This window comes from Podarcis bocagei, assembly GCF_964188305.1.
Source record: "Podarcis bocagei genome assembly, chromosome: 4".
In the NCBI taxonomy this organism is placed as follows: domain Eukaryota; kingdom Metazoa; phylum Chordata; class Lepidosauria; order Squamata; family Lacertidae; genus Podarcis; species Podarcis bocagei.
In genome coordinates this window covers 88,892,239-88,914,486 of record NC_138128.1, presented here as the reverse complement: position 1 = coordinate 88,914,486, position 22,248 = coordinate 88,892,239, and the positions used below count along the sequence as shown (strand labels likewise).

Here is a 22,248-nt window from a genome sequence, read left to right as displayed (position 1 = left end):
ATAGGGATGCGCGCGGGGGAGGAGGAGGGGAGGGGTCGTCCCCCGCAGTGGAATCCTCCTCCGCCCCTCTCCCCCCTCCCAAACGCCCTGGCTTTCACCATCTCCTTATATGGACTCCAGAATGTCTGACGTCACCTCCAACGCTGGGAAAACCAGTGTCGGAGCAACCAAACCTCCTTTGGGCAGGAGAGCTGGAAAGAGAAAAGGTGGAGGGAGGGGGAAGGAGAAGGCGAGGGCAGGGAGGACCCAGGGGGTGGAGTCGGAATGCAGATCGACGCGGGCGCTCCTCCAATGAAAGCGAGGGTTGGCCTTCCATCATTGGCCGAGGCGGGGAGGAGGCGGAGACAGAAGGTCCCCTTCTGCCCAGGGTTGCAGGAGGAATGCAAGGGAAGGGCAGGGAACGGGTTAGGCTGCGCCGGCTGAAAAGCGCCGCCTGCCTGCAGAAGGGGCGTCAGTCAGCGCTGCCGGGCGAGGAGTTGGGAAGGCGCTGCGGGAGAGGCTGGGCGTCCGCGGAGACTTCTTCAAGGGAGCTGGGTGGGGTGGAGAAAAAGAAGAAGATAAACCTGTATATATATTTTCAGCCAGTTTTGTTCCAAACCTGGGGGGAACTGCCCGCTTTTCACTCGCAGAAGTTACACAAATCGATTGCTTCTCCTTTGCACCGTCGTGGGAACGTGAGCAACCATGCCCGTCTTCCACACCCGCACGATCGAGAGTATCCTGGAGCCGGTGGCGCAGCAGATCTCCCACCTGGTCATCATGCACGAAGAGGGCGAGGTGGACGGCAAGGCCATCCCGGATCTCACCGCTCCCGTGGCCGCCGTGCAATCCGCCGTGAGCAACCTGGTCCGGGTGAGTTGAGAGAGACAGAGCCAGCTCGCTCGCTTGCCTGCCTGCCTGCCTGGGAGGCTCGGGATTCTTAATTTCATTGCGGAAGAAACGCGGCTCTCTTAAAATAAACAAATGAAAACACACACCCAAGCCTCTTGGTCTCCCAAAGCTCCCTAATGCAAAAACTGCATTAGGGAGCTTGGCTGTCTGTTTGATGGCGGAGTGTTTGTCTCTCTGTGTGTGTCCCAGCAAACTTCAATTGGGCCCCACCTTAAGTCCCCCTCCCCCGCAAAAAAAGAGAGTGTGTTTAGGGAATGCAAGAAAAAGTTCTGGCAGCAACGAAGTTGTCACTGCAGGAGGAGTCTTGATTAATCCCCTTGGTGTGTTCCTGGTCTTGCCTCACTGGCTGGGAAATGGCTGAGCTGTCCCATGTTGACTTTCCAGGTTAAAAGGTCTTCTCTTTCCTCCACCCAGCAAAAAAGGAAGGAGGGAGGAAAAATTCCTTCCAAGGCTTCCTGACAAGTTTCCCCTTCTGCCTTCCTCCTCCTTATCAAACTCCCGTTTAGTTGCTTGACACACCCAAACTTGCTTTCAAACAACAAAAAAGTTTGTTTTTTTTAAAGTTAATTTTAGTTGAGTTTAAAGTCGAACAGCGATCGTAGGACAGCAGGCCGGGTGATTCAGAATATGATTCACAAAGCTTACGGAATCAAAAGAATACAGAATAATAACTGATAGCAGAAGAAGCCAGGGATATAAATACCTCAACAGGACCTTAACGGGGTGCGTTAATCATAACTCTCAGAATATAACCTAAAACTATCCCTGGAGAACCGTAAAGGCGCCACCTCAAAGAGTGCTAGCCAATTAAAGCAGCCAAATCCATTTGAAAGCTGGAGGAGGTGATTGTTCGTGTTCTCGGTTAGTGATATACACTATTAAATCATAACCAAGTAGAAATAAATTTGTCCTCCTTGTGTTGGCCTCTCAAGACCAGTAACTTATGAGTTAATTTTTCCTCAAAGAGCTGTTTCCCATACCTTGGCAGACCAGAATAGTTTCATTTGTAGATCTCCATGTTTTATGAAACGCTTAAAAGTAAGCCCAACAGGTATCGTTCAAAGTTATTTCTGTGAATTCCTTGCTGAAGGTAGATAGGATCTGAATAAGTCCCAGTCCTGGGTGTTTCTCCTTCTCAAACTCTGCATTTCCCCCCTCTTCTGCAAAGAGAGAATGCTACACATGCCATCTTGCATTCTCCTCCTGGCTCTCTTACTTCCTCCTCTTAGGAATGTCGGAAGCTACTGTTATGCTGAGTTGTATCCTTAACCTACATAGCTTAGTATTCCCTTACACTGAATCCAGGGTTTAAGACTGTGACCTCTCCCGGCCCTACTTGGAGATGTTGGGGGGTGGGGTGGGCAGTCAAACCTTCTGCACATGGGCAGACGCTCTGCCGCTGAACTATGACCCTTTCCACTGTGTGCCCTGGCTCCAGCTTCCTGGCAAGGCTTGCTTTTCATAGTATCATAGAATTGTAGAGTTGGAAGGGACACCAGGGGTCATCTAGCCAAACCCTGTGCAAGGCAGGAATCTTTTGCCCCCATGTGGGACTTGAATCCACAATCCTGACCTGACATTTAGAGCCTCATGCTTTACCAACTGTGCTGTGTCGTGGATTGCACAATTTTCTGATGCTGCCTCTGAATGGTGATGCCCCGGTTCCCTGACCCACCTTTTTCCTGCACGGTCTTCGCCAGCTATGACAGTGGCAATGTATTATTGGGATAATGTTTTATTGTGTTTCTGTGAAGGAGGTTTTTTAAAAATAAAATAAAATAACAGAGGGGCGGCATCACTCTCTCGCTGTTCCTACTCCACCCCCTTTGCCCCTTAGCATTGTTACTTGATGGGGTAGTCGGGTGGCGCTGTGATCTAAACCACTGAGCCTCTTGGGCTTGCCAATCAGAAGGTTGGCGGTTCGAACCCCCGCAACGGGGTGAGCTCTTGTTGCTCTGTCCCAGTTCCTGCCAACCTAGCAGTTCGAAAGCACACCAGTGCAAGTAGATAAATAGGTACCGCTGTGGCAGGAAGGTAAACGGCATTTCCGTGCGCTCTGGCACCTGCCACGGTGTCCTGTTGCGCCAGAAGCAGTTTAGTCATGCTGCACACATGACCCTGAAAGCTGTCTGTGGACAAACGCCTGAAAGCTAGATGAGTGCCACAACCCCATAGCCGCCTTTGACTGGACTTAACCTTCCAGGGGTCCTTTACCTTTTTAACTGTTATTTGATACCAGGCCAGACTTATAAAACTGTTGCGAATGTTGGGCTGGGGGTCATTTTCTTTGAGAGCATGCTCTGCGGTGCTGAGGGATCTGGAAACAAGGGACTGACTGCACAGCTGCCCCTCCTCCCATTTCTTCCCCTGCCCTGCATTTCCCTCAACTTTCCATCCCCTCTAAATCATTGTCTTGTTCCCAAAGGAAGCTCTTGCAAGGCTCTACACTTCTTCTAGTGTTGTAGTACCTCATATTTACGTCTGCTCCTGCAGTGACAGTGTTGTTCCCTTCAAATCCGCCTTGACCAGCCCTTCAGCCTGACTGTTCTACCCCTTCCCCCTTCCTTAGGCCTTAGATCATGGGTAGGCAAACTAAGACCCGGGGGCCGGATCTGGCCCAATCGCCTTCTCAATCTGGCCCACGGACAGTCCAGGAATCAGCGTGTTTTTACATGAGTAGAATGTGTCCTTTCATTTAAAATGCATCTCTGGGTTATTTGTGGGGCATAGGAATTTGTTCATTTTTTCTTCAAAATATAGTCTGGCCTCCCACAAGGTCTGAGGGACAGCGGACCGGCCCCCTGCTGAAAAAGTTTGCTGACCCCTGCCTTAGATACTCTGAATCACCACTTTCTTTTGATAAAGTTCCTATCCTTTCAGGTCCAAACAGTGCCTTTCCCCTTACTGCATCTTTAAAAAGATTTAGGAAACTCAATGGCCAGAGATAATACCCAACCAATTAATTTTCCGCAGCCAGTTAGCGGTGGCAGCAAACGGAAGATTCCAGTTTACAAACTCTTTTCCTGTGTTAGATCAGTTTCACTGTGGGCGGCTGGGTGTAGGGTTCCCCCTTTGCATTCCTGCCCTTTCATTGACAAGTCCTTCCCTGTCCTTATTACACCTTTCCCTTGCGAGTGAGAATAAGCAACGCTGTTATGGATCCACGACATTCGTTCTATGATGCTTACTTGAGCTACTGTTCCTTTGAAGCTTCAGTCTCTGCGACTTCTGGTCTTGGCACGCATTCCCCACTCTCCTTTCCAGCTTTTCCCACAGTCCCCTTCCAGGCAGATAGAAGCAAATTGCAAGTGGAACAGCTTCAGAAAACATCCCCGAATCCCAAAATATTGTATTGGACAGTCGCCAACCACCAGGGTTGGTAGGTTGGGAGGCATGTGTGTTCTCCAGTTCTCCCATTTTCTTCAGGTAGACTGTGTTGGGATCTACACACACATGAAAATGATTTTTTAAAAAAGTGTTAAAAAAATACATTGAATTTGCCATAAGGCTCACCACTGCCATCTAGTGTCACATTGTGTATTGCACTTAAAGTACACTTAAAACGTTTTATTTGCAACTTTATAGCTGAGTCCTGGGTATGTATTGTTCTTTCTCCACTCTTTCTCCATGGAGTTCATGCAGGATTCTCCCCCTGCCCCTTCTATTGTTGCCCATTCAGAACTCTTGTTGCCCATTCATATACTGCCCCTGCTTACTTCATCATGCTACATATTTGACACACATTCTCTCTGCGCATTCTTTTGCAAGGGGGAGGGATCTCTTACATTTAAAAAGCCCAATGATGCTTGGTGCATATTTTCAGTTCAAGCCCACGCCACCTGTGTCTTTTGCAGAGTTGTAAATCCTTTCGTATCGATTGGGTTTTGTGCGTGCTGTTACCGTATTTTTCGCTCTATAAGACGCACCAGACCATAAGACGCACCTAGTTTTTGTAGGAGGAAAACAAGAAAAAAAAATATTCTGAATGCCAGAAGCCAGAACAGCAAGAGGGATCGCTGCGCAGCGAAAGCAGCGATCCCTCTTGCTGTTCTGGCTTCTGGGATAGCTGCGCAGCCTGTATTCGCTCCATAAGACGCACACACATTTCCCCTTACTTTTTAGGAGGGAAAAAATCAGTCTTATAGAGCAAAAAATACGGTAATTAGACAGATAGTTCAACAGCCCCAAATGCAACAGTTGCTTACAACCTCACGGCACCAGAATTCGTTTTGGAATCGATTGGCCACCAACTTGGACAGCTTTAAAAGAGGATCAGATAAATTCCTGGAGGAGAGGGCTATCGGTGGCTACTAGCCTATGCTCTGCCTCCACAGTTGGGAAGGCAGCAGTGTTCAAAAATATGGGAAATCATGGGAGGGGATTGGCTCTTGTGCAGATCACATTCACCCAGTGCTTTACCAGTGCTTTACAGCGTCAGGTCTTAGGTGCTGGTTTTGACCTTTAAAGCCCTGTGTGGCCTAGGACCCACCTACCTACGGGACCGCCTCTCCTGGTATGCCCCGCGGAGGACCTTAAGGTCCACAAATGACAACACTTTGGAGGTCCCAAGTTGCAAGGTGGTTAGATTGGTCTCAACTAGGGCCAGGGCCTTTTCAGTACTGGCCCCGACTTGGTGGAACGCTCTGTCACAAGAGACTAGGGCCCTGCGGGACTTGACATCTTTCCGCAGGGCCTGCAAGACAGAGCTGTTCCGCCTGGCCTTTGGTTTGGACTCAGTCTGACCCTTATGCTTCCCTCCGCTTATGGTTTTGATTTACGGGCTACTATTAAAATGAGGCTGCATTTTAAATTGTATTTTAACCCATATTTTAATAAACTGGTTTTTGTTTGTTTCTCTCCCCCCCCCCCAATTATGTTTTATTGTAATTTTATTGGTGTTAGCCGCCCTGAGCCTTGCTCTGGCTGGGGAGGGCGGGGTATAAATAAAATTTATTATTAGTATTATTAAATGTTCTGCTCCCTGGTTTCCCGTAGGCATCTGGTTGGCCACTGTGAGACCAAGATGCTGGATTGGATTGGCCTGATCCAGCAAACTCTTCTTTTGTTCTTATTTCATCTTGTCGGTATCTAAATGCCAGTAATATGGCACAGTTTGTGGATTCCGATTCTGAATATTACGCATATTTTCTATGTTTCTGTAAGAGCAGGCGGTGGGTGGAGCTTGTTCCCACATTATACTGCCAGTTGCTTTTCCTTAGCGGTGAAGTGGTTAGAACTGATTTTCTTACATGCGCTTTTCTCTTGCATGTGGTTGGTTTGTTGCATCTGTCGGTGCAGGGGAAACAAACCACCAACTTTCTTTGACTTGCAAGGTTTATAGCTTGTATGAGGCTGGATTGCAATGTTGTTGGCATGTTGGCGGCATTTATTTCTGAACGGATGCTGAGGTTGCGTTTTACCACGATGTGTTCCGCCACTGTATCGTAGCTCAGTATTGTTGATGTTCAGAAACCAGTGCTAATCTCTTGAGGGAGCCATACTGAACCAATTTCTTTCGGAAGCCAACTTTTAAAATTGCAAGTGGGGGATAAACAGGTTGGATCACTTTTCATGAATTCAAGTCCGGGAAGAAGAGCTCTTGTCACTTTTTAACCCTTCCGTTTTCTGCTTTCAAACATGCAACTTTAATGAGGTCTCTGTGCATTGGATAGCTGGGCTTGGGGCTGTTTGTTAATTGAAATTAATTCTGTGCTTCACTGCAAAATTTTAGTAAGGGGTAGGATAATGCTTTAGCTCTTGTGCTGAAAACGTCTGCTTGTGTTATTCTTGCTGAAGTCTGTGTGCTTGAGTGTGGCAGGGTAGAATTGGATTGACTCTCTAAAAACACTTCATTACTTTGATGTGCATCAGGAGCTGATTTAGGATAGTGCTAACAGAGCAATTCTAAGTGTGTTTACTCATGTGTAAATTGCACTGAGCTCAGTGGGCCTTACTTCCTCTCATTTTAGGATTTCACTTATAAAGAATGTAATCTGAGTGTAAGTTCAAAACTCACACCAGGCATGATTTTGCTATGGGCCAAAGCAAACCAATATAGTGGTACCTTGGTTTGCATACATTTTGAATTACAAACACATGAAACCCGGAAGTGTGTGTCCCGGTTTGCAGCCTTTTTTTGGATTACAACGCATTTTGGGGGGGATTGCGAACAAATTGTTTTGGGAGGCCCCTTTGGCGAAAGTGCGCCTTGGGTTACAACCTGTCTTGGTTTACAAACAGGCCTCTGGAACGGATTATGGTTGTAAACCAAGGTACTACTGTATATGCAAATACTCTTGTTACATGACAGTATTCTATTATACAAGTACAGCCACTTTTAAACTATTGCCTTCCAACAGTTGTTGGGCTTCCATTGGCCACGCTGGCTTGGGCTGATGGGAGTTATAGTTCAGCATCATCTGTACAGCACCAGGTTGGGAAAGGATGTGTGAGGCTATTTGAAGAATTGCTTTGAGGGTTTTTTGGGGGGGAAGGGAGGATATATCAATGATATATCAATGTTGTTTAATTGCAACATTGAACTTGGCACTCCCCTTTTAAACAAATAAATAAATCATGCTTTTATCTGAACTAAGGTCAAAGACATGTATGTGCAAACCGATGTAAAATTAACTTCCTTATCTTTCTTTTCTTGATGGTAGGTGTGTTTTCAGCATTTACGGTACTCCAATGTTTGCTAAGTGTGGAGTTTCCCTTGATAGTGCTTCAGGGCATAAAGTAGCATTTATTATTTAAGATGACTGAAATCTGAGATGTGGAATTTCATTTGAACATACAACTTTTGCGACACATCACATGTTGTTTAAATTCAGTTTTGAACTTCTGATATGGGTGTTCTGCCAAATGTAGTGGATCTTGATTTAAAAATGAAAAACAAAGTTCCAAACTATTGCTCTTTTCATTTAGGTCTGATTATTTAGCACGAAGGGACGCAGGTGACGCTGTGGTCTAAACCGCTGAGCCTCTTGGGCTTGCCGATCAGAAGGTCGGCGGTTCTAATCCCTGTGACGGGGTGAGCTCCCGTTGCTGAGTCCCAGCTCCTGCCAACCTAGCAGTTCAAAAGCATGTCAAAGTGCAAGTAGTTAAATAGGTACCGCTCCGGTGGAAAGGTAAACGGCATTTCCGTGCGCTGCTCTGGTTTCTCCAGAAGCAACTTAGTCATGCTGGCCACATGACCTGGAAGCTGTCTGCGGACAAACACCAGCTCCCTTGGCCTATACAGCGAGATGAGCGTGCAACCCCAGAGTCATCCGCGACTGGACCTAACGGTCAGGGATACCTTTACCTTTATTTAGCATGAAGATGGTGGCAGTCGTGAATGGGTTTCATTCTTTTCCCCCTTGGACGATGTTGTTGGACTATAACTCACTTTGACTTGAATCTTAATTTTAGAGGTCAGGAACCTGAAATCTGTATTAAATGAACACAGTAATGTTGTATGCATTCTTGCGTCGTCTGGGATAGTTGCACTTATTAAAAGGTTTGGGGCACGTTGGCTATGCTAGTCAGATTTAGTGAGGAAATACCATACAGCCATCAACTATGTAAGCCTATACACTATAAGTCCCATTGCATTTAATGGAGCTTACTCCCTGTAAGTGGTCAGTGCTAGATCTCTCTTTAAAAATTGGTTGTACTCCATTCATAAATTATAATTGGCAGGCTGGATGAGATTCTAAGCAGTATTTGTTTGCACACATGGACTCATCTATTTCCTTTTACCAGAAGTAATTCTATATACCTTCTGAACCCCAGCAGTCCTGCAAGCTTGCCCCCCTCCTTGTGGATGTTGTTGGAAGGAAGTACCGTATTTTTTGCTCTATAAGACTCACTTTTTCCCTCCTAAAAAGTAAGGGGAAATGTGTGTGCGTCTTATGGAGTGAATGCAGGCTGCGCAGCTATCGCTGAAGCCAGAACAACAAGAGGGATTGCTGCTTTCGCTGCGCAGTGATCCTCTTGCTGTTCTGGCTTCTGAGATTCAGAATATTTCCCCCCTTGTTTTCCTCCTCCAAAAACTAGTAGGTGCGTCTTATGGTCTGGTGCGTCTTATAGAGCGAAAAATACGGTATTCTCCTCCCTCCTCTGTGTCCGCAAGGAACTGCTTTCCATTCATGTATGGGAGGGTCGGGCCGGGTCAGGTGGGGTGTGTGTTGCCCCCAGCAATGATATAACTTGTCTGGACTCTGTAGATTTGATACTGCTCTTTAAGTCTTCTGGAATTAGTGATTGGCTGGCAGTGTTAACCTTATTGATTATGTCACCATTTTGAGGAGCTTTCATTGGAATTGACCTCTGCCTGTGTATCCAGAAGTCAACAAAAGAACGTACTGTTTTGGGGTGCGTCCAATTTCTAAATCACTTCAGACAGCCTTACTTCAGAGACTCTTCTTAAGTGGTACGCTGTTCAGAGCAGTGGTCCTGTTCTTGAGGAGGCAGGAAATTTCTTGAACAAGCAGCTGCTTTAAAGGAAAACAGAAGGTGGCTGAATGTGGCTTCTATCAGAGGGAGAAGGTTCTAGTAAATTAGTGTTTCCCTCGGCAAGTCCTTGATCATAAACAAGTGGAAGAAAATTTAATTACTCACCCTAATTGTCTCTTTGCGGCAGCTGGAATAACACAGCCTCTGGAGGGAGAGGGAGAAGTCTCTCTTCTTTAGCAGCCAAGAGGGAAGTTCTGCTCCCAGGACAAAGGCCTTCTGGAGCTACAGTGGTACCTCGGGTTAAGAACTTAATTCGTTCTGGTGGTCCGTTCTTAACCTGAAACTGTTCTTAACCTGAAGCACCACTTTAGCTAATGGGGCCTCCTGCTGCCACCGCGCTGCCAGAGCATGATTTCTGTTCTCATCCTGAAGCAAAGTTCTTGACCCGAGGTAATATTTCTGGGTTACCAGAGTCTGTAACCTGAAGCGTATGTAACCCGAGGTACCAATGTATAGCACTTGTTGCTCCACCACTAATAACATAGATGTAGCTCTGTCGCCAAATTCCTCCAGAGGCAGTGATCTCTTCCTCTTCCTTCCCCCTTCTCCAGAGGACCAAAGCTGACATGACACCAGCATCCATGCTTGTTGAATCATATGTTTTCCATGTTCTCGATTAAAGCAGGTGGTGGCTTCCATTTTTACATCAATAAGGGCAGGGAGGCGAGGGGAGCTGAACTTTCCCCTGCCTTGCATTCATGCATTCTGTTGTCACTGGTACTCTGCTCCTCAGTTTGGTTCACTTCTTATATTGGAACCACACAGAGACAAAACAGGCTGGTGGGGGAGAGTTTGGATCTCCTCGCCTGCACTGCTTCATACATAGAATCGCAGAAAAGAAGGGATCCTGAGGGTCATCTAGCCCAACCCCCTGCGATGCAGGGATCTCAGACGCGGGTCTAATAAATGGAGCCACCCCTTTCGTATCTAGTTTGGCTCTCAGAGATTTTGCTACCATGCCGCTGCAATATTTTAAATTTTAGACTGTTCTGTCAAGGGAAACTTTGGGCTTTGCTGGATTTCAAGGCAGTACTGGGCTTTAGCCCAGTATACCTGAAGGAGCATCTCCACCCCCATCGCTCAGCCCAGAAACTGAGGTCCAGCTCCGAGGGCCTTCTGGCGGTTCCCTCACTGCGAGAAGTGAGGTTACAGGGAACCAGGCAGAGGGCCTTCTCTGTAGTGGCACCCGCCCTGTGGAACGCCCTCCCACCAGATGTCAAGGAAATAAGCTACTAACTGACTTTTAGAAGACATCTGAAGGCAGCCCTGTTTAGGGAAGTTTTTAATGTCTGGTGTTTTATTGCTTTTTATTATTAGTATCATTAATTCTGTTGGGAGCTGCCCAGTGTGGCTGGGGAAACCCAGCCAGATGGGTGGGCTATAAATAGTAAATTATTATTATTATTATTATTATTATTATTATTATTATTATTATTATTATTATTATTGTTATTATTATTATTTTATAGTATAATGTTCCCAGTTGGGAGCACATGAGCGCCATACAGGCTCATGCACTCTTGTCTACCTGCCTTATAATTGCTTTGAGAAATATTCTGCGCCATAGCGCCAACTCTTAAAAGAGACGTGTGTACTCTTCAACTCAGATCACTATTTCACTGAGTCTAACACGTCTCTGAAAAAGTAGCTGTTATCAGGAAGTAATCTAAAAATAAGCCCGATAATGTTGAGAAGGGTCTGGTCATGATCTTTCGGATTTATAATTATAGCTGTCCAAGGACCGTGTGAGTACATGTTTCTAGTAGTTATTAAAAGTAAGGCAGATGATTAATGTCGCCATACTGATCTTATCTATTTGCTCTGATGTAAAGGGTGTGGGTGCTATTATAGAGTGGCCCTTGGCCATGTTAAAGGAATCAAAGCATGATTTGGGGCTTCCTCCTCTCTGAAGTGTGACTTCCTGAGGCAGACCTTAACTGTGGTTAGCAAACTTACCTCTGATTAACATTAACCCTGATTCCATCTTAACCAGGGCTTGCTAACTAGTTCTTAAGGCCTTGTTAACACAGAGCTTTCATTAGTGTTGATCGCAGCTAACCATTGGTTCCAGTCAGTGTTAGAAATTAGCCAGGCGCCAGGTGCGTTTTGCGACTGGTGCGGGTCCAGTTGCGACCATGTGGAGATCTCTGGATGCCAGCTTGGTCAACCTGGCGGCTCCATCTGGCTGGCCCCTCCAGCTTTCTTAAGCAGGTTATTTATTGCATTTATATATGGTTCACCCTACCCCTACAGCAACCCTGTGAGGGAGGTTATGAGCCAGTGGACTGACCCAAGGTCACCCAGTGAGTTTCATGACTGAGTGAAGACTTGAACCCTGATCTCTCAGGTCCTAGTCTGACACTCTAATCCATGGGTAGGCAAACTAAGGCCCAGGGGCTGGATCCAGCCCCAATCGCCTTCTATATCTGGCCCACAGATGGTCCGGGAATCAGCGTGTTTTACATGAGTAGAATGTGTCCTTTTATTTAAAATGCATCTCTGGGTTATTTGTGGGGCATAGGAATTCATTCATATACATTTTTTTCAAAATCTAGTCTGGCCCCCCACAAAGTCTGAGGGACAGTGCACTGGCCCCCTGCTGAAAAGGTTTGCTGACCCCTGCTCTAACCCATGGGTAGGCAAACTAAGACCCGGGGCCCAGATCCCGCCCAATCGCCTTCTAAATCTGGCCTGCAGACAGTCCAGGAATCAGCGTGTTTTTACATGCGTAGAATGTGTGCTTTTATTTAAAATGCATCTCTGGGTTATTTGTGGGGCAAAGGAGTTGGTTCACCCCCCCCCCCAAAATATATATATATATAGTCCAGCCCCCCACAAGGTCTGAGGGACAGTGGACCAGCCCCCTGCTGAAAAGGTTTGCTGACCCCTGCTAACCACTACACCACCCTGGCTTCCTAGAGTACTTCTGCTATGGGGCAGCTGTATAAATTATGTAGGTAAATAAATATGGAGAAAGCAAAATGATACTTGGAGAAAGATCTGAAATTTAAGCTTTAAGCTTGAGTTTGCTTTATTCTGGATTGTTTTATTTGATGTTTCAATGTGGTATAAACCGCTTTGGGGTGTTCTCTTTAAAATATAAAGTGGAATAAGCAATCCCTGGAATTGGTTCACCACCTTGCCTAGAAAGGGAATTTGGGGGGCTGGCTTGCAATCTTCCAGCACCATGCAATTTGGAGAGGGCTCTTTCACTGAAGATCTTAACAATGGCTTCCTTCAGACTCCTTGGTACAATGTATTACGTCGAGGAAACATTTTGTGCTTTTTCAGCCCTCTTGGCCGAGTCTCTTCCGGCTGCTTTGAGCAAGTCAGTGAGGTCAAATGTCAAATGCCCAGCTGGGTGACCTCAGACATCCATGGGGTCTGTTCACATCCTCGGGCCGTACGAATTTTACACAGTGTATTTCTGGTTATCAGTCCTAGTTTGAGCCTAAATCTTGTTGAGCGTTAATGAAACAATTAAGGAAATTGTAATTGCTCTGCATCTGTTGAGTGGTAAAGGATTTGTTCTACGTTGGAGGTCAGCAACCTTTTTCAGCCGTGGGCCAGTCCACCGTCGCTCAGAGTATGTGGTGGGCTGGACTATATTTTTTGGGGGGGAATGAACGAATTCCTATGCCCCATAAATAACCCAGAGATACATTTTAAGTAAAAGGACACATTCTACTCATGTAAAAACACACTGATTCCCGGACCATCCATGGTCCGGATTGAGAAGGCGATTGGCCACATTTGGCCCACGGGCCTTAGGTTGCCTACCTCTGCTCTACGCGGAACTGGGCTTTGTGGAAGCAGAAGCCAATGCTATACTGCAAGCTTACTTTGCTTTGCGAGTTAAGTTGAACAATTCAATAATGCTTCGGTCTTTAAACTCCTTTTGTTTCTCTGTAAGGCTATTATCAACGCTCCTTCTGGCTTACTATTTTTGTAATTGTGAATCTTGACCGTGGTTCCTGCTGTGGGAAAATAACCTTTGCATCCATGCTAGGACATTCTTAACATGGCTGAAAGCAAAGTTTATGCAAGTCTGTCTGGTTGTTGTTATATTCCGGAAATGCCTGGCAAATGAGCTGATTGGTTGATAGACTCAAAAAAATGTCTCAATTATGGGTTCATGTGTTTTGAATTTGTGAAGTAAAGTCGTTAATGGGGGTCTACACTTGCTCCTAAACTTATTGTAGCTAGAATAGTGGAGAACTCCTTAATACAGACCTTTTTTTTGAAGCATGGTTCTCATGGGAGGGAAATACTGTTAAAAAAATAAAAATAAAATTAATGGAGATCATGAGGCAAAGGATGAGGCACTTGATTATTCCACAAACTGCACTCAAATGTTCTAGGAGAATAGTTTCTGTGAATTGGTAACTAAATGCGATTTATGTCTGCATTTATGTCAAAAGGTATGATCTGTTGCTTTTACCCCAATAAGTATTGCTACTGGTAGTTAACTGTACACCAGATTATGTAAAAATCGTTATTTCTGTGAGGAAATATTGTGGCATTCATTCTGGGCCAGCTGGGATTCTTGCTCCGTCTTGCACCCTAATCCTTGTGGGGTATTGCACAGTCACATGCATTCTTGAGCCCCCTAAGCAGCACTTGTGGTTTTAAAACCAGAGGGAAGGAACGCATTAGCCACAGAATGTGGCTTCTCTTCCACCTTAAAACAGTCAGTTAACATACCTGTGGGTTACCTTACCTGCAGAGTGCACTTAAACATGTGCTTTCCCCCATTCATAGTGGCTTCATTCTAGGATGTAATTGCATTTGCTGATTTTGCAAAAGCCCGTCATGGGAAGGCTGCACACTGGAGGGTGGGAAGATTTATTTGTGGCATTAGTGGTTAATAGCGTGTTCTTCTTCAGAGACAATTAATCTCTGCAAGTATCTGTATAGTTGAGTTAGCAGTTTCCCCCCCACAGCTAGGCTACTTCTGTGAGGAAGTTTCTCCATTCGCAGAGCTCATGTTGGCTTGCTGCAAAATCTAGGCGTTTGCATCACTAGCTGTGACACATGTATTAGTGTTGCATAGAACTTTGTGGGCCAATCCTTGTTTGTGATGGAGATTGTCGAGTGTTGTAAGCCTCCTGTGGGATTCACAAATTCTGGCTGGCCTTGGTAGCTGGCGATTTTCAGTGGTGAAATCCAGTTCCGCCATGATTCTCTGACAAAGGCAAGGCTGCAGTTATTATCGAGTTATGCATGTGCTTTGATTTGTAGAACAACAACTAAAGGTTTATTAAGTTGTCTGTTGTGTGTGTCCCCTGTCCACAGTTTTCTGGTGGGGCATTTGAGAACTGCTGCTTCTGTCAGCTTCCTCCACCTCCCATTTTTATAAATTTGTCCTGATGATCCAAACAATGATACACATTAAGGTCTTCCTGAGCTTCATCATGATCCCCTCTTTTGCTCTTGCCAGAGAGGAGGGAAGGAAAATTGGCCAGAGTTGGGAAAGGTAGATGCTACACCATCTATGGCGAGTGAGTGCATTGTTGATTCCTGAGAGTTTATTTTAAAAAGATGCTACTTTTTCAGATCTTAGCTTTAGGGTGCAAAATGCAGAGCTAATTTAGATGTTGTGAAAATATTCATCTTGAACTTGCTCATTTTCATCTTCCAGAGTCGGGGAGGAAGGTGTCCTTTCCTGGAAAATGTGCAGAAACTAGCAGTTCTTCAGAGTTAAGCTGTAGATAACAAGTTGCAGATTACATTGTGGCAGCTGTTTGCCACCAACCTGGCAAACGTTTCCCGTTCCTTAAGCTACAAATGCTAAAAAGAATATAGAGATAGTTTGTTTCAGTGTTGTGACTTCAAGAATAACAAGAATGAAACTTATTTAGGCATAATATCCGACCAAGCTGAAAACATTGCTCACAGAGTAAAAAATGAAATGAGCCTTCAAGACCTTCCAAAAACCTTGCATCAGAGGTGTACGGGAAGTGTGCTTCAAAGCTGTGAGGCCACCATGCCAAAGTTCCTGTCCCTCCTGAACAGCAACATTACATCTCTGTGACACAGTGGGTCAGTGTGTTTTGCTGTTAACCAGAAGGTTGGTAGTTTGTGCCTGCCCAGGGACAACTGTGGGCACGATTCCTACATTGCAGGGGTTGGACTTGATGACCCTTGAGGTCCCTTCCAACTCTACAATTCAACAACAACAGCAACAACAACAATTTATTATTTATACCCTGCCCATCTGGCTGGGTTTCCCCAGGCACTTTGGGCGGCTCCCAACAAAATATTAAAAATACAATAAAACAGCAGATATTAAAAACTTCCCTAAACAGGGATGCCTTCAGATGTCTTCTATAAGTCAGATAGTTGTTTATTTCCTTGATATCTGATGGCAGGGCGTTCCACAGGGCGGGCACCACTACCAACAAGGCCCTCTACCTGGTTCCCTGTAACCTCCCTTCTCACAAGGAGGGAACCACCAGAAGGCCCTCGGAGCTGGATCTCAGTGTCCAGGCAGAACAATATGGGTGGAGACTCTCCTTCAGGTATAGTGGGCCGAGGTCGTTTAGGGCTTTAAAGGTCAGCAGCACCGACACTTTGAATTGCGCTTGGAAACATACCTGGAGCCAATGTAGGTCTTTCAGGACTGGTGTTATGTTGTCTTGGCATCCACTCCCAGTTACCAATCTAGCTGCCGCATTCTGGATTAATTGTAGTTTCCGGGTCACCTTCAAAGGTAGTCCCACATAGAGCACATTTAGCACATTTCAGTAGTCTCTGAAGAGGGAGATAACCAGAGCGTGCACCACTCTGGCGAGACAGTCCATGGGCTGGTAGGGTCTCAGCCTGCGGAGCAGATGGAGCTGGTAGACAGCTGCCCTGGACACAGAATTGACCTGCGTCTCCCTAGGAAGTGGGCATACTTAGGAGGGCCTCCAACGCAGATCTCAATGTGGCGGCCTGGTGGGAGCAGGTGCAGGCAGTCCAGCAAATCTTACTGACTTCCTATTCCAGAAATTGACTTTCTGTTTCAGAAAAAAAATGCTTTCTGGGATAAGTGAGCTGCAGCTGCTGGCAATCCTGCTGGTCTTCTGCGCTTTAAAAGTTGCATACCAGGTAACATCAGAAAAATCTGCAAGTTACCGTATTTTTTGCTCCATAAGATGCACTTTTTTCTTCCTAAAAGGTAAGGGGAAATGTCTGTGCATCTTATGGAGCCAATGCATGGTCGCTGGAGTCGAATTGCCCAGGAGCGAAAAGCAGATCATGCTTTTTTTTTAAAGAGGGAAGTGGGTGTTGAAACAAAGCCGCTGATTGCCGATCGGGGAGAGAGATAAGGGACGCTAGAGATAAAGGAGGCTGCCTGGGAGAGGGGAGGTAAAGACAGCAAACTTGCAAAGGGGGGAAACAGGAAGACTAAAGCAATAAGGAGAGAAATTAGAGGAAAAGGAGGAGCAAAAAGCTGTTGAAAGGAAACAGCTGATCAGTGGGATTGGAAGAGAGATAAGGAAGGCTAGTGGAGGCTGCCTGGGAGAGGGGAGGTAAAAGCCCATGGATCCTCAGGATTTTTACATTGGGTCACCCCAAATTCACCATCAGATCACATGTCTGTGGCCACAGCATGAACCACAAAAACCATACATCCATTGTTTCATTCAGAATATTTTTTTCTTGTTTTCCTCCTCTAAAAAAACTAGGTGCGTCTTATGGTCAGCTGCGTCTTATGGAGAGAAAAATACGGTACATGAAGTGCTGATCTAGTGTGGGGCAGTGAAGAGAATTAAAAGCCCTATTCCCCAACATCTCTTCTCCAATCAAATTAATACACACCCACCCCACAGTGCCACTTTGCATTCAGGAAAAAGACATGGGGTTCAGCCACAGGCCTCGCTTTTCGCGCGTGGTTTGGCTCTTGGATTCTCAGTCTGGCTCCTCTGCAGGTTTTTCCTCCTTCATCTTAAGCACTGAATAGATTGAGGCTGTCTGGAGACACTGCAGCTGTTCTCTCGCTTCACTGTCCGTTTGCTTCTCAGGGCCAGATCTTCTCTCTTGTCCTGATGAATAGGCTGCAGTAAATTTTGATGGGTGATTCCAGAGTTGTCTGTCTGCCTGCCTGCCTGCTACAAAGTGGTTCAGTTCAACTCTGCTCTGCCAACAGTGTAAATCTTTGTTCTCTGGGCTAGCAGTCTTGGCAGGATGCAGGAGAAACTGATGGAGACACTTGAAAGAGCTAGGCATCCATTGAGGACAATTTCCTTGTAAGGATCTGATGGGAATAAGCCTCTCTCTCTCTCTCTCTCTCTCTCTCTCTCTCTCACACACACACACACACACGGCTTAGTTTCAGCTTCTGAGTGGGAAGTGATATAACCCAGTATTTTTGACAGTCTAGGTAAGGTTGTTGACAGTCACATAATAAATCTAAGTGACAGATGGGCCATAAAAATGCCAGTGGGGGGGGGAGAGAATGTAATTAAACCACTATGTGGGGAGATGCTTTGCTTTTTGACACAATAATTAATCTGTTTTTACATTAACAGTATCGGAATGTCACCTTGAGCTAATGGTTTGCCAGTGGAGAAGAGGCATCAAAGTGCAGGGCTAGGGCAGAAATTCTGTTTTTTTGTTTTCAATTTCCCTGCCTTCCACTTCATTTGTGTTGCAATTTCTGTGTGCTGCTGTGGGGGGTCCCCAGTTAGGAACTATTTAATGTTCCTTGTTGGGTAAAGCTAGGAAGTATTTACTAGCACACCATTCCTAAAGGCTATCAAAACTGGAAAGGGTGAGAATTATTAGCAGGCCTTTATCTGCCTTTATTAAGCATCGAGTCCTGTAATGTTGCAGATCACTATGTGGCCCAAATCCTGCTGATGGGTTTGAAGTTGGAACATTGCATTGCCAGATCATGGATGTGCTAGGGAACTCTGTGCAAATTCCTGCTAGTAGTTTGAGTTGACAGTGGAAAAATATAGATACATTCTGATTTAGCTGTTTTTGAACCTGTAATCCCAGTAAAATGGGCACACGAGTAACACTGTTAAAAATATCTATATTGTGTTGTGCATGTGACAGTGTGGCTCCCACACTGACTGTCTGGACCAGGGGTCAGCAAACTTTTTCAGCAGAGGGCTGGTCCTGTCCCTCAGACCTTGTTGGGGGCTGGACTATATTTTTGGGGGGGGAATGAATGAATTCCTATGCCCCACAAATAACCCAGAGATGCATTTTAAATAAAAGCACCCATTCTACTCATGTAAAAACACGCTGATTCCCAGACCATCCACGGTCCGGATTGAGAAGGCGATTGGGCCACATTTGGCCCCCGGGCCTTAGTTTGCCTACCCATGGTCTGGACTGTGGTTGCTAGGAGTTTTTGGTTGCTTAATGAATAAAACAGTCCGTGATCCTGCTTCTTTGCAGGAAGGTAAAGTTGGCAGGTGGTTTAGGTCAAAGCTTCAAACACACACACACACACACACACACAGTTGTGAACTGGCAAGAGATGCTAGTCAGTGACACTGGTTTCCCAGAAAATTGTGACTTAGAAAATTTGGGGGGGGGATTCTTAATACCCTAAATCAACATGGTTATTTGAGTTGTATTCAGTATAATATAATTGAAAAGTACACATCATCATAATTATTTGTTGTTGTTGTTTATAAAATTTAAATACCGTCCTTCATCCAAGATCACAGAGGGGGTTACAACATGGGTAGGCAAACTATGGCCTGGGGGCCAGATCCGGCCCAATCACCTTCTAAATCCGGCTCGCAGATGGTCCGGGAATAAGTTCGTTTTCACATGAGTAGAATGTGTCCTTTTATTTAAAATGCATCTCTGGGTTATTTGTGGCGCATAGAAATTCGTTCATTTTTTTCTCCAAAATATACTCTGGCCCCCCACAAGGTCTGAGGGACAGTGGACTGGCCCCCTGCTGAAAAAGTTTGCTGACCCCTGGTTACAATATAAAACACAAGCATACATACCATACTATCCAACCAGAAAAATGCCCCTCATAGATGGTTTAATTAGCCAAAGGCCTGGCTGATTTAATTGCACATGCTATAAAAATACCCCCCCCCCAGTAGGTAAATTTAGTTGAGTTGAAATATTTGATTTCAGGAAAAAGGTCAGTAGAGCACATTTAATGTTGTTATAGCCAAACAGACCCAAAGCTTATTTTTAGTGGACTATTTGTAAACATTTTAAGGGAGACTTCAGTAGCAGCCAGTTCCTTAACTTGGAAGACACATAGAAAAAATAACATTTATACCACTTTCATGTCAATTTAACCTCCTTGGTTTTCCCCAAGGAATCCTAAGAAACACATTTTTATTTTATTTTTTTGGTAAGCGTTCTGCACATTTGCTTATGGATACCACATGCTGGGTGGCAGGTGGCGCTGTGGGTAAAACCTCAGTGCCTAGGACTTGCTGATCGTAAGGTCGGTGGTTCGAATCCCCGCGGCGGGGTGAGCTCCCATCGTTCGGTCCAGCTCCTGCCCACCTAGTAGTTCGAAAGCACCCCTAAGTGCAAGTAGATAAATAGGTTCCGCTTTATAGCGGGAAGGTAAACGGCGTTTCCGTGTGCTGCGCTGGTGCAGGCTCGCCAGTTGCAGCTTCGTCACGCTGGCCACGTGACCCGGAAGTGTCTTCGGACATCGCCAGCTCCCAGCCTCTTAAGCGAGATGGGCGCGCAACCCTAGAGTCGGTCACGACTGGCCCATACGGGCAGGGGTACCTTTACCTTTACCTATATTTATTGAAAGACATGTGGGGATGTGTATTTGTTGTTTCTGGTGCGATTATTGATAAAACCTGCCAACAGATCATTGAGGAAGTGGTAGAGCCTTAAGTCTGTAGCATAAGATCAGTTCCATACAGTTATTCCAAAAGCGGTGACAGTGTGGTGCTGATAACGCCAAGGTTGCAGGTTCGATCCCTGTATGGGTCGTTTGCATATTCCTGCGTTGTAGTGGGTTAGACTAGATGACCCTTGGGGTCCCTTCTAACTGTACGATTCCATGATTCTCTCTCTCCCACCTGCCTGTGCCCAATAGCATCGTCATAGCTCTTAGATGCAGCAGATGAACCTATAACACAGGTCTCAGCATGCCTCAGCAACTGAGTTCTTTGGAGCTTACTCCCAGTTAAATGTGTTTTAGGATTTCAGCCAAGTTTCTTAACAAACGGCAGTTTCATGGTTCACATCCTCGACCCTTTGAGGAGTGTCCTCCTCCCATATTTTTTCCTGATACTGACAACACACTTAGGCAGTTGGTTGCCCTGAGGCATTGTGTGAGTGACTCCCGTCAGTTGATAGGAAAACCAGTCGCTTGCTCTGTGTTGTTCGCCTGACATCGTCTTTTCCTTTCCTCAGCAAAGGTAGCGAAGGCAGTTTCATATAATTTAGAATCTGCAGGAGCCAGGGGACCTAGAAACGTGAAGCTTCAGGGGGGAAATGACAAAATCTGTAGCAAATTTTGCATGTTCTGTAAATTTGTATCTGTGTAGCTAAAGGCCTGTTCTTTATGGGGCCAGTGTGAGCTGTTCGTTCATTTTGTTAGATTGCGATGTAGCCCACAGTAGTAGTCTCTGGCTCCTTGTATTCTGAAATGGAAAATGTGTGTTGTATCTCCCTCCCCCTGATTTAACATACTTTGTGTGTAGTGATATTCTGAATTTTGGTGGTTTATAGTCTCACCATGATCATTAAAAAGCTCTCTGTAATACATTACAATTGGTTCTCTCTGACCAATTCTTGTCTATCATGTGGATATTAAGCAGGTTGTTTATTTTTTTTGGGGGGGGGCAGGAGTTGTGTAGTTTTGCATAAGCATGCAAAGCATGCTTATTATTTAAAGGCAGTTGTAAAAACAGCCAGCCAAACACAAAAGCGTTATCAAGCCTGCAAACCAAATATTTACTCATGTTCGTTCTGATTTTAAGACGCAGCATTGACAAGCTGGTGGTAAACAAATGATTTATAGAGTGTGTTATCATTGGGGCTCCCCAGCTGTCTTCAGAATTAAAGAACAGATTAAACAGATTAAATAATAGATAAATATCTGATGGTGATGCTAGCTAAATACCAAGTCAATTAAACATGAATTCATCTTTCATCTGCTGGTAACAGCCCAAAGGGTAGGAGCTATAATGTTCTATGTGTGTTTGTATAGAATAAGGTAGTTCAGGAGAATCCCGGCAGAAAATGAAAACCTGGAATTGAGTGTATTGGTGGGCAGAGGCCACATAAATGCGCTAAGGATAAATAATAGCAATTTAAATTTAGTTGTAGTTAAGGTTTCAGAGTGTTAAAGGTAAAGGGACCCCAGACCATTAGGTCTGGGGTTGCGGCGCTCATCTCGCTTTATTGGCTGAGGGAGCTGACGTAAAACTTCCGGGTCATGTGGCCAGCATGACTAAGCCACTTCTGGCGAACCAGAGCAGCGCACGGAAATGCCGTTTACCTTCCCACTGGAGCGGTACCTATTTATCTACTTGCACTTTTACGTGCTTTTGAACTGCTAGGTTAGCAGGAGCAGGGACCGAGCAAAGGGAGCTCACCCTGTTGCGGGGATTCGAACCACCGATCTTCTGATTGGCAAGTCCTAGGCTCTGTGGTTTAACCCACAGCACCACCCGCATCCCGTTAAGTGCTTATTTATTTTTACATACCCCCAGTGCAGCATCGCTTGTATAAAGTTTGTAGCAGCAAATGCTGCAGTAAGGAAACACCTCTCACGAACTGCCACTCAGTTGAGGACAGAAGATGGTATTCTTTTTGGGTTGGCCATACGCCTGGAAACTGAACAAGTCACACATCTGCACCAAGCTGTCACGGACACTTCTCTATAAGGTTTCCGTCTATATTTATCTTGAA

The 22,248-nt window shown here is 45.5% G+C and overlaps 1 protein-coding gene across 4 annotated transcripts in view; it reads left to right on the top strand.

The window, feature by feature from the left end:
• The first annotated feature begins 309 nt into the window (after positions 1–309).
• VCL (vinculin) overlaps positions 310–22,248 on the top strand; it is an 86,021-nt gene continuing 64,082 nt past the window's right edge. Inside the window, exon 1 of one of the 4 annotated variants that reach the window (XM_081191571.1) lies at positions 310–852. In XM_081191571.1, coding sequence (XP_081047697.1) covers positions 685–852 — 168 coding nt within the window. In that variant the 5' untranslated portion in view covers positions 310–684. The remainder of the gene's footprint in view (positions 853–22,248) is intronic. The other 3 variants (XM_081191572.1, XM_081191573.1, XM_081191574.1) reach the window with 3 other exon arrangements.